The sequence below is a fragment of the Trachurus japonicus genome, chromosome 15, assembly GCF_045865225.1.
Source record: "Trachurus japonicus isolate A0001 chromosome 15, Traja_1.0".
NCBI lineage: Eukaryota > Metazoa > Chordata > Actinopteri > Carangiformes > Carangidae > Trachurus > Trachurus japonicus.
Genome location: NC_140921.1, coordinates 3,028,426 through 3,041,301, shown reverse-complemented (window position 1 = coordinate 3,041,301; position 12,876 = coordinate 3,028,426). Strand labels below are relative to the sequence as shown.

Genomic DNA, 12,876 nt, shown 5'->3' with positions numbered 1-12,876 from the left:
TTCATGGAAACTTGATGCTCTGTCGGCGGTGTGGCGTTTGGACCCGAGTGAAAACAAATGTGTGTATGAGTTGAAAACTGAAACAAGGCATCTCTGTATAAACTGGTATGTGTGGAAACACCCACTGTGGCCGCAGTTCTTATTTATTCCTAGATTTATATCTGTTGTTTTTCATTGTGTCTGAAAGTTAAATGTCTTTCTTCTGGGTTGAACCTGAACCAGGCCGTACAACAATAATAATCATCATGTAACATCCACGCAGGCGTCATCCTATAGTAAATGTTTTCCTCTTTCTAACACACTGGTATCCGTATGGGAACAACTCACTTCACGTCGTGTCTGAACACACTGATTCAACCTGCAACAGAACCACTTACACAGCAACAAACCTCTCACTGCTTTAGGAACAAAGTGTTAATTAATTCATCAGATGGAAGAGGACGAGATAAAGTTTTAACGAAGCTGGAATGTCCACCTTAAAACACCGGGGAGGGGGGGCAGAAAAGGTCAAAGGTCAAACATTAAGATCAGTCTGTGGGTTCTTTAGCAGTGGGTGTTTCCTTCATTTTGACCATGCCCTGTAAGGTTTTACTCTGTTTATTGTATTTAAATCAATATTAGAACTGTAACAGAGCTAAAAGATGTTTGTCTCCTCTCTCCATCTGAGCCCTGACTGACTGACTGACTGACTGACTGACTGACTGACTGACTGACTGACTGACTGACTGACTGACTGACTGACTGACTGACTGACGGACGGATCAGTGATCGCCACCACCAGAGCAGAGTTAGTGCAGCAGCAGTGCAGCATGCATGAGGTCAAGTCTTTCACATTAACACCAGCGCTGGGTCCAGATCAGCTCAGAGCCAAACAACAATAACAACAACAACAACAACAGAAGAAAGAAAGAAAGAAAAATCTTTAAAAAAATGTTTTTGCACGTGAGCGAAAAGCGCTGAGATTTCCTGATTGTCCTCAAAGTAACCTGATCCAGCCCTGCTGTGGTTCAGCTCTCACCTCTCCTTCTCTCTTCTGGATGTCGTCGGCCTTGTCTCCCGCGTAGGCCGACTGCAGACGGACGGCGTCTTCCTGCAGCTGCCGCACCTGAGACAGGAGATAGGAGACAGGAGATAGGAGATAGGAGACAGGAGATAGGAGATAGGAGATAGGAGATAGGAGATAGGAGATAGGAGATAGGAGATAGGAGATAGGAGATAGGAGATAGGAGAGAGGAGAGAGGAGAGAGGAGAGAGGAGAGAGGAGAGAGGAGAGAGGAGACAGGAGACAGGAGACAGGAGATAGGAGATAGGAGATAGGAGATAGGAGATAGGAGATAGGAGACAGGAGACAGGAGACAGGAGACAGGAGACAGGAGACAGGAGACAGGAGACAGGAGATAGGAGACAGGAGACAGGAGACAGGAGACAGGAGACAGGAGACAGGAGACAGGAGACAGGAGACAGGAGAGAGGAGATAGGAGATAGGAGATAGGAGACAGGAGACAGGAGAGAGGAGAGAGGAGATAGGAGAGAGGAGAGAGGAGATAGGAGAGAGGAGAGAGGAGAGAGGAGATAGGAGATAGGAGATAGGAGGTAGGAGAGAGGAGATAGGAGAGAGGAGAGAGGAGAGAGGAGATAGGAGATAGGAGAGAGGAGATAGGAGAGAGGAGATAGGAGAGAGGAGAGAGGAGGTAGGAGGTAGGAGATAGGAGGTAGGAGATAGGAGAGAGGAGAGAGGAGATAGGAGAGAGGAGATAGGAGATAGGAGAGAGGAGATAGGAGATAGGAGGTAGGAGAGAGGAGATAGGAGAGAGGAGAGAGGAGAGAGGAGAGAGGAGATAGGAGATAGGAGATAGGAGGTAGGAGAGAGGAGATAGGAGAGAGGAGATAGGAGAGAGGAGAGAGGAGAGAGGAGATAGGAGAGAGGAGGTAGGAGGTAGGAGATAGGAGGTAGGAGATAGGAGAGAGGAGAGAGGAGATAGGAGAGAGGAGATAGGAGATAGGAGAGAGGAGATAGGAGATAGGAGATAGGAGGTAGGAGGTAGGAGGTAGGAGAGAGGAGAGAGGAGATAGGAGATAGGAGGTAGGAGATAGGAGAGAGGAGATAGGAGAGAGGAGAGAGGAGATAGGAGAGAGGAGATAGGAGAGAGGAGATAGGAGATAGGAGAGAGGAGAGAGGAGAGAGGAGAGAGGAGGTAGGAGGTAGGAGGTAGGAGATAGGAGATAGGAGAGAGGAGAGAGGAGATAGGAGAGAGGAGAGAGGAGATAGGAGATAGGAGAGAGGAGGTAGGAGATAGGAGATAGGAGATAGGAGACAGGAGACAGGAGACAGGTTCAGCTGGTTTTCATCTGGTTTCTGTGCAGCGTCCATCAAGTGGCAAAGGAAAGTTCAGAAAACAATGTGGAGGTTTGTTTTCTTTCTACTGGTTCTTGGAATAAATCACTGCACTCGTCACCAGTGTATGACAAGGTGCCAGAAAACCACAAAAAGTGTAAAAAAAGGAAAGTATCTGCACACATGGATGAACTTGCATCATCCTAGTTTCCTTTTTCCACTGTTTCTAGAATTAGACGCCCTGAACGCCACTAAAACAACACTTCAAGTGCATTTTATCAAAACTGTATTTGTTCCAACTCAGGTCCAGACTAACTCGCTTTTATAGGAGCACAGTGGCCACAGAATTTAACATTTTGGGAAGTGTACACTGTAAATCCACTTGCAAAATAAATATTCACATTTTCCTTTTCATTTATGATCCTCACACACATTAACCTGACACCTGTAATGACAGATTACAGATTCTTTGAGTCGGCAAATTTACTGGTTGCACGTGTGCAAGGCAAGCAGATGAAACATTTACTTGGACTGTTTCAAATTTTAGGGGCAAAATTCTGGAGCCCTGCAACTCACTTAAACCTTTATAAAATCTATATACGATGTGATATTCTCATCTACTGTGGTAGAGTTGTGGTCAAGGAGCTGCTGATGCATTCAGGGGCATCTGTTTACAAAGAGTCACTGCTATCATGGTGTTTCCCACTGTGTGAACCGGAGGATAAAAGGCAGAACAGCCGTCACACTGGAGTTTTATCCTCTCCACTGAGACCAAGATGATACACTGAAGCCCAAAATTATTCAAACCTCCGTCAAATACAAGGAATTTGTTAATTATTTCTGTCACAGATCAGTATTTCAACTCAGATTTGACATAATTAGATAGATAGATACATAAAAAGAGAAATTTAAACCCCATCGAGAACCTATGGATGGAGTTTAAAAAGCACGAAAACCCTACAACCTCAAAACTTTTGCAAAGGAGGAATCCAGGCCAGGTCCAAACTTCCTGCAAGAAACTTTTATGTTTAGAGGCTGTGATAAGAAAGAAGCGGTTTGCAATTGCAATTGATTATAAGACGGGGTCTGAATATTTTTGGTTTTCACTCTGTTAAAGTTGTTTCTTTACACGTCATGGCTTCAGACTTTCCTGCATGTCCCATTCATGTCAAATTTGAGGTGAAATTCTGATTTTGTAACTGAAATTATTAAGAAATTATTTGTATTTGACAGGAGGAATAATACATTTGGGTGCAAATGAACATAACTTATTGCTGTTGTTGTTTTATTCCGGTGTCGGTCTGTTACCTGCGTCCCCAGCGCCTGGATGTCGTGTTCGAAGGTGGTGTGCATCCTCTGCAGCGTCTCCACGGTGTTCTGGTCGCGGCCCAGCTCCTCGGGCAGCTTCTTGTGTTTGTCCAGGATGCGGTTGAGGATCTCCTTGGCGTCGTGGTAGAACTTGTGCAGCTCGTAGGAGGCGGCCAGGATCTGCGTCCGCGTGTCGATGAGCTCCAGCAGGTCGGCCCACGCCTCGTTCAGCCCGTCCTTCCACTCGGCGATGGTGGCCGCGTCGCCGTGGCCCGTGTTGATCAGCTCGTCCGCCAGGCGGTTCACCCCGTCCACGCGCTCCTGACCGATGTTCCCGGTGTCACGGGCAAATTCTCTGAAGCGCTCCTGAAGCATCTGGAGGAGGAAACACACAGGAAGGAGGAGGAGGAAGGCTGTAAACTGATACCAGTCTGACACGACATGGGAACACTGATGGTTAAAGGGACAGTTCAACATTTTAGCAAATTTTCCTATTGACATAATCCCTATAGTCATAGCAGTAGGTTCATTCACATGGTACTTTCGCTTTTCCCTCATCAAACTCATCAAATACACAATCCAACAACTCCACAACGCTCTGGTGGACAAGTTGTGACCTGCACATTCACCACGCTATCCACTAACATAAAGTAATTCAAAATATCAATAAAAAAGTATTTAGCAAAATAGGAAAACATGGTATATTTATATGTATAGTATGTTGTATATTTTTATAGATATATATGTGTTATTATAATGTGTAAACTGCAGAATGAATCTATATGCTGTATGCTGATGAATGTATATGCAATATGATATGAAGTGTAAGTTGATTGTGAAATAGTGTATACATATATAATATGTAGATATGGATGCAATATGGTTTAGTATGTGATTAATTACTATAAACAAAAAAATGGATAAAGCACAGTAACAAAGTGGAAACGCTCACTCTGATTTTGTTTTGTTAGGTGAAGCATATTGCTCACTTGTTTTTTGTATTTTCTTTGTTTTTAATTTTTTTTAATATAATGTATCTGTTATTATTGAATGTATATTTGATACTGTTGGACCCCAGGAAGAACAGCTGTGGCTTTGCTGCAGCTAATGGGGATCCGGATAATAAACTAAACTAAAACGCTATGAGATAATAACAGAACGTTACCAGACAGAGTTGTTTTAGAGGCAAAATATTTTGGATGTTATTTTATTATATTTCATCATTATTATCAATTAGTATTATACTATCATACTGATGTATCGTTATTTTTGGTGATATTTTGATTATTATCATACTGTTATAGGACTGCATATATACACTGTTGCGTTGTTAATTTTGCTGTTATTTTGATCATAATGAAACAGAGAGTGGGAGTCGGAGTTTTTTTACTTCCTCCTACTCCTTTTCGAACACGTTAACATGTAAGAAACATAAAACATGAATGGAAAATACCACTACTAGTAATACTACAGCTATTGCTACAACTAACGATAATAATATAATGTTCAATTTCAGCTCAGTGAAGCTCTTTAAACACTTTCTTTCTCTTTTTATATATACTTGTGCTTCAAATCATATTTCTAACCTCATTCACATTATATTAAAGTTATGGAGAGCGATAAAAAGGTGAAAAAATTTGGCACACTACTGCAACCAATGCAAAAAGTTCATCTGCAGCCCTGTTGTACATGATTATCTCATAACGTGGTGAATGTGCAGGTCACAACTTGTCCACCAGAGCGTTGTGGAGTTGTTGGATTGTGTATTTGATGATTCTCTGCCCCGCCGATCTCAAAACAACATGCACCTATAATTAAAGGTAATAATGAACCTACTGCTATGGGGTTATGGTGAGAGGAGGATCTGACTAAAATGTTGAACTATCCCTTTAAAACAACAGCGGTGGTACTGACGGTGACGTGCTCGTAGTCCTGTCCCAGCTCGTGCGACCCGGCCACCACCTCCCTCTCTGCGATCCACTGCTCCAGGTCGTCCACTTCCCTGTTGAGCTGGAAGAGACGGAAGCGCTCGTCCAGTTTCCCGCGGCGTTCCTCGGACAGATCCTTCAGGCCGGCGTACAGCTTGTCCACCTGGGACTGACGCATCCCGATGCGCTCGCTGCAGGAGGAGGAGGAGGAGGAGGAGGAGGAGGAGGAGGAGGAGGAGGAGGAGCCACACACACACACAAGAATAAAACTTTATGTCTGAAGATGTGAAACTACAATCTGAAAACGTGTGAGCTTTAAAGGGGAACTAAGTGCCGTTTTTTACAACCTGGACCTTATTTCTAGCATAAAATCCGATCATTTCCTCCCCCAGATAACTTTGGTGTCATTACAAGTGGTTGTGATGAAATGAGCTCCAGCCGAGAGCCGCGTATATCCGTCCGTACACTGCAAAAACTCAAAATCTTTCCAAGAATATTTGTCTTATTTCTTGTCAAAATGTTTAATTTCTAGTCAAAACTAATCTCTTTCCACTTAAAATAAGACTCATCACCCAAAAATGAACTTGTTTTTAGATCATTTTCACTAGTTTCAAACTAATTTTCACTTGAAATAAGTAGAAAAATCTGCCAGTGAAAGCAATTTTTTGTGCTTGTAATAAGAAAGAAAAACTTGCTCCACTATCAGATTTTTCTACTTATTTCAAGTGAAAATCTGCTTGAAAGAAGGAAAAAGTGTCTAAAAACAAGCTACTTTTAAAATGTGATGAGTCTTATTTTTATAATAATGAGATTTGTTTTGACTAGAAATGACATTTTGACTTGAAATAAGACAAATATTCTTGGTAAGATTTTTGAGTTTTTGCAGTGTATAATGGAGTCTACAGGGCAGCAGAATGCAGCCTCTAAATAACACATTATCTGCAGAGAAACTCCTTCATTTCACCAATATTTAGTTGTGATAGGCTAGTGCTATTCCCCTCTGAGTCCGGGGTTAGCTGTTATCAACATCCGGGGTCTGTAGGTTGACCTACTGACCTCTGACCTGGATGATGTCATCTCTGAGCTTGTTGCTAATGCTAATGCTACGGCTCGTTTCCACGTGTTTCCGACTTGTCAGAACAAAATGAGCAGCTGGATGAAGTTCAGCTTCCACAGGCTTCCTCTCCTCAACCTGGACTCACTAAAGCTCCGGCTGGTTGAGATAAAAATGGACCCGAATGCCGAAGCAGAATGATTATTATCAGAATGAGCCGGGCGGCGCTCAGAGATGACATCATCCAGGTCAGAGGTCAGTAGGTCAACCTACAGACCCCGGATGTTGATACCAGCTAACCCCGGACTCAGAGGGGAATAGCACTAGCCTATCAGAACTAAATATTGGTGAAATGAAGGAGTTTCTCTGCAGATAATGTGTTATTTAGAGGCTGCATTCTGCTGCCCTGTAGACTCCATTATACGGATATACGCGCCTCTCGGCTGGAGCTCATTTCATCACAACCACTTGTAATGACACCAAAGTTATCTGGGGGAGGAGATGATCGGATTTTATGATAGAAATAAGGTCCAGGTTGTAAAAAACCGGTTGAGGTGTCCTGACCTGTCGGGGTGTCCCTCGGCCACCAGGCCGCGGCTGGTGCTGGACAGCTGGTGGACGGTGTCGGCGTAGTCCTCCACCGCCTGCTCCAGGATCTGGTGCTTCTTCAACATGGCCACTGAACTCTGCTCGTCCTGAGAGACACAGGCACAATATGTCTTAGAATAAAAAAACAGAAAGATGGAGACAGACAGAGAGAGAGAGAAAGAGCTCAAAGGAAATAACAGAGACTGAATAAAGAGCTGAAGAGAGTGAGGAAAATTAAAGAGAGACAGACTCAGTAAACAACAACGACAGTGAAACATGAAGGAAGAGAAACTGAGGATTGGAGTTTTAGTTGAAGAAAACGTTTCCCATCAAAACTCAGACTCACGGTTTACAGACCGTGACCTTTGATATTTATATTTTTCCTCCTCAGCTACAAAGAAAAGATGATTTGATGTAAAATCTAAAGCATATTTAATGTGAACAAAGTTTGAAGTCTCCTCCCACTGTCGACACTGGTGACACCAAGTTGTTCACATGGTTTAACACAAGCAGATACTTTAGTACAACTATTTGAATTATCTGGAACTTAGTGAATTATGTCACAGAAACCAAAGTGAGAGAGTGACAACGGAAGCGTATTGCATTCACTTGAATAATAATAATTTTAAAAAAAACCTGTTTTTCTGAGTAATTTATTTTTTGGGTTGTTTTTTTGAATATTTTTTTCAGTTTTTTGAGATTTCAAAATCCCCTGAGAAGATCCCACCTGAGTGACTCTCTCTGAGGTGGAGTTCTGTAATAACAGGTAGTTTCCTTTCAATATAAATCTGAATTTACTGGGAACACAGTGACAATAAGAAACGTGAGTGGGGTTTTCCTTTGAAAATCTACAATGTCTAATCTATTTATCGTGGAGCATATCCATGGATGTATCTCATGGATCTAAGATGTAATAGATCCATGATGAAGTGGAGGCTTGACCGCAGCGGTTAAATGTTACTTGCAGGTGGGAGCTTCTCGTGGGATTTTGAAATCTTATTAAGTCAGAAAGAAAATTACCCTGAAAAACAGAAAAAAAAATATTCAAAAAAACAAACCAAAAAATAAATGACTCAAGTGAATGCAATACGCTTCCGTAGAGTGACAGAGAGACATTTGTGGTTTAAAAACCACTGAGACAAGAGACCAAGACCTTTAAGATGTGGTCTCTATTGCTACAACACTAGACTTTAGTAAAACACAACCACTTCACACTCAGATTGAAGCAGAGAAAATAACTGAAACCACTAGACTGTTTTTAAGTTATAAAGAGTTATAAAATAAGAGAAAGTGTAGATACTGACCAGGAGAGACGCAGCAGAACCGACACAGAAACACAAACTGAGGAACTGGCAGGTGAAACAAAAGTAAAAGCAAAGTAGAAAAGAGGAAGTTTCTGCCCCACGGGGCAGCGGGTCCCTGAACGCACCTTGGCCTTCTCCTCCGACATCATGTAGAGCTCCTGCTCGCTCATCCAGGCCTCGGCCTCGGCCGCGTCGAAGTAGTACTGCTGCGCCTCGTGGGCCTCGCTGAGCCGGCCGTGCCGCTTCTCCGTCTCCTTACGGATCTGTTCCCATAGCGACTGCAGCTCGCCGAGCCGCTGGCGGATGGGCTCCGACGGGCCGCCGTCCTCGCGCAGGACGTGCTGGCTGCGCTCGAAGATGTCGTCGAAGCGCGGCTGGTGGCCCTGGATCTCCTTCTGCAGCGTCTGTGGAGGGATCACTGATTATTGATCATTGATCATCGATAGTCATCGTTTATAAACTGCTGCTCAGTAAGAAAAGCAGCTTTATTTATGTAGCGCATTTGATACCAAGGGGCAACTCTATGTGCTTTACATGAGTAATGAGTAACTGGAAAAAAACAATTTTTTAATATAAAATAACTCAGAATAGTAAAAATTGTTCATAGTTCAACATTTTGGCAAATTGGCCCATTGCCATGATCCCTATAGTCATAGCAGTAGGTTTGTTACCTTTAATTGTCGGGATTTCTTGGTTTCTCTCATCAAACTCATCAAATACACAATCCAACAACTCCACAACGCTCTGGTGGACAAGTTGTGAGCTGCACATTCACCACGCTATGAGATAATAACACAACGTTACCACACAGAGTTGTTTTAGAGGTTGTGGAGTTGTTGGATTGTGTATTTGATGAGTTTGATGAGGGAAACCAAGAAATCCCATTAGCCTCTGTAGCGTAGCTCTGAGCAGCTCACGGCTCTGCTCCACCGTTCTAAAAATAGCTTGCACTGACAATTAAAGGTAACGAACCTACTGCTATGACTATAGGGATTATGGCAATGGGCCAATTTGCCAAAATGTTGAACTATCCCTTTAAATATACAACTAAAAGCAAGGACAAAAAAAAAAAGAAAAACAAACAAACATACAGTATAAAATAAAATAAAAACTAGACTAAAATAGTGTTTAAAATATGAGTTTGATTGATTTGTATTAAAACAATTAAGAGGAAAAGTAACTATGGGGAAAGTTGGATGTTTTTTACTTCCCCTCCTTCAGTCATGACTCTTGTTTTTCTTGACTTTTCTTCAATGAACTTAGGTTTTAATGAGCTGTGTGTGTGTGTGTGTGTGTGTGTGTGTGTGTGTGTGTACCTGGTTCTTCTTGATGAGCAGCTGGACCGTCTGCAGGTTGTGTCCGTGGTCGGTGGACGTGGCCAGAGGCATCCGCTCCTCCACCCACAGCTGTAAAATAAAAATCATGTTGAGTTGCACAGCTGCACTTTACTGTATCCTTATATTATATTATATTATTCTATTCTCCTAATTATCATTTCTGTATTAATTATTCTATTCTATTGGAGCTGCTTTTACACAATTATTTCCTGCAAAGGATTAATAAAGTACTATTCTATTCTATTGTTGTGTTACTACTGCTGATAATATTGTGTCTAATAGACAAACTACTAAAGGTATAACCCTATCCGGATTATTATTACTCATCAGAACTGCTAATGATGCTATTGCTGTTGCTATGACTACAGCAGCAGGTGTAACCATCCCAAAAGCTGCTGTAAATGTCACTAATGTTTCTAACAAAATAATGAAATTGTTTCTGCTGGTTTCTTATACTGATGCTACAGCTACCACCACTACATCTACTGACGCTGCTGCCACTTTTTCCATTCACTCCATTTCCTCACCTGGTTGTATTTATTAAGTTTTTCTCTTCTACATAATTTATCCTTGTGCATTTTTTTTTTTTTTTTTTTTTTTCAAAGTATATTTTTTGGCTTTTCATGCCTTTATTCGATAGGACAGTTGAGAGTGTGACAGGAAATGGGAGGCAGAGATGGGGGGAATGACATGCAGGATAGGGCCGTCCGACGCGGGACTCGAACCGGGGCCGCCTGCAGCGAGGACTATAGCCTCAACACATGGGGCGGGTGCTCTACCAACTGAGCTAAACACCGCCCCTATCCTTGTGCATTTTTACTTTGCTCAGTTCATACAAACTCTACATTGACTTGTTTTCATGCCCATCCATCCACACTGTGCAGCATCTCCGACCAACGCTGCAAAAACTCAACATCTTTCCAAGAATATTTGTCTTATTTTTATTTACTTGTCAAAATGTCTCATTTCTAGTCAAAACTAATCTCTTTCCACTTAAAATAAGACTCATCACCTAAAAATTAACTTGTTTTTAGATCATTTTCACTTGTTTCAAACAAATATTCACTTGAAATAAGTAGAAAAATCTGCCAGTGAAAGCAAGTTTATTGTGCTTGTAATAAGGAAGAAAAATGGTTTCTACTTATTTCAAGTGAAAATATGCTTGAAAGAAGTAAAAAGTGTCTAAAAACAAGCTTATTTGAAGTAAAATGAGATTGTTTTGACTAGAAATTAGATATTTTGACTAGAAATAAGACAAATATTCTTGGTAAGATTGTGAGTTTTGCAGTGAAACAACATGTATATATCGTTTTTTCTCTATAACAGCACGTCATTTTGTTTTTAGATACATTTTTGTACATAGAGTCTTTATATATTTTGTTTGTCTATGCTGCTGTTGCAAGTGTCAGTGCTTCTGATGATATGAACTCTTGTACTTCTCCTCTTACAGTAGAGTACTGCTGCTCCTGCTAGTGATACTAACACTGTAGTATTAATACCTGCTCCTCCCACTCCTACTTCTCCACTACCAGTGTTCAGGACTTCCCCTTCGCTTCTACTCACGCTTCCTTTTTCACACTCTTCAGTCAATTTTTTTTGTGCACATGCGTCGTCCAGTTTCAGTCAGATGAAGGCGTTTACATGCAGAATTCATCTGACTCTTTTTGTGTTTACTTTATTTTTTCTTGTTGTTAAATCTTTGCATATTTTTCGGGGAGGTATTTTGTATCTAAGCCCAGATATGGATTTAACTTCTCCTACTGTTCTTGTTTCATTTCTGGTTTTGTGATTGTACTTGATGATTTTTATGGTGCAAATAAATAAAACTAAAACTAAAACTCATAAAACCAGTTTCTAATCGCATCATCTGGGTGTTTTAGTCGTTTCTGGTTCAGTCCAGTCTGAGTCGGACCGACACGTTTACATGAACTTCAGTCGTCCAGTTAAAGTCGGTTTAAAGGAATAGTTCACCAAAAAAAAAAAGAAAAAAGAAATTCAGTCATTGTTGACTCCCCCTCATGCTGATGAATACTCTGGAGTAGTTTTTTATTCCTCAAAGGTCATCTGGAGACCTGGGAGGCCGGTTCCTAGTCCAACCAAAACTTTATATGAGAGTAATAATAGCGACCGACACACAAACGTCCATAAAACTACACAACAACCATTTAATATTCCTCCACACTGCTCGTCCACTGCAATACAAGTGTCCTGAAGGGAGATAGTCCAGAGTTTACTGGAAACTACCTCATTTAATACAATACTCTAATACTCTAATAATTCAATCCAGGACTGTTTAGGCTGTAAAAATGTTCTAAATGATGTAGTTTCCAGTAAACTCTGGACTATCTCCCTTCAGGACACTTGGATTGCAGTGGACGAGCAGTGTGGAGGAATATTAAATGTTTTTTGTGTAGTTTTATGGACGTTTTTGTGTCGGTCCCTATTATTACTCTCATATAAAGTTTTGGTTGGACTAGGAACCGGCCTCCCGGGTCTCCAGTTGTACTTTGAGGAATAAATAACTACTCCGGAGTATTCATCAGCATGAGGGGGAGGCAATAATGACTCAATTAGTTAGTTGTTTTATGCCACTTTTTGTTGTAAACGTTGTTTGTTGATGTTTTTCTTCTTCTACTTCTATTTCTTCTTTGCTTGGATGTAGGTATTAATATCTAATTTGTTAATGAATTCTTTGTAACAAGGGGTAGACAATATAAGTTTGCTTCTTTCTGCCCCCTTTCATTCAAGAGTTACAGTATTGTCATTATTTTTTATGAGTTTTATTTAATTTTTTGTTTTTATGCTCGATAAATGAATGAAATAAATAAATAAACTAAAACTAAACTAAACTTCATTTCATTTTTTGGTGAACTATTCCTTTCCCTTCCCTTTCCCATTATGGAAACAGTTTATAAGAACCTGATAGAGGGCATTCTAACTTTTAACATGGCAATGTGGTACGGTAATCTAAATATTAAAGGAAGAAGCAAGCTGCAGAGAATAGTAAACCTTGCCTCAAAAA

General features: G+C 41.1%; 1 protein-coding gene across 3 annotated transcripts in view; it reads right to left on the bottom strand.

Moving 5' to 3' along the window:
• The window catches only part of LOC146973014 (spectrin beta chain, non-erythrocytic 1), a 152,946-nt gene that overhangs the window by 22,743 nt on the left and 117,327 nt on the right, over nucleotides 1-12,876 (bottom strand). For all 3 annotated transcript variants that reach the window (XM_085799255.1, XM_085799256.1, XM_085799254.1), the window contains 6 exons: nucleotides 9,834-9,923; nucleotides 8,643-8,921; nucleotides 7,190-7,320; nucleotides 5,558-5,762; nucleotides 3,644-4,018; nucleotides 1,019-1,105 (listed from right to left, as the gene is read on the bottom strand). In XM_085799255.1, coding sequence (XP_085655381.1) covers nucleotides 1,019-1,105; nucleotides 3,644-4,018; nucleotides 5,558-5,762; nucleotides 7,190-7,320; nucleotides 8,643-8,921; nucleotides 9,834-9,923 — 1,167 coding nt within the window. The remainder of the gene's footprint in view (nucleotides 1-1,018; nucleotides 1,106-3,643; nucleotides 4,019-5,557; nucleotides 5,763-7,189; nucleotides 7,321-8,642; nucleotides 8,922-9,833; nucleotides 9,924-12,876) is intronic.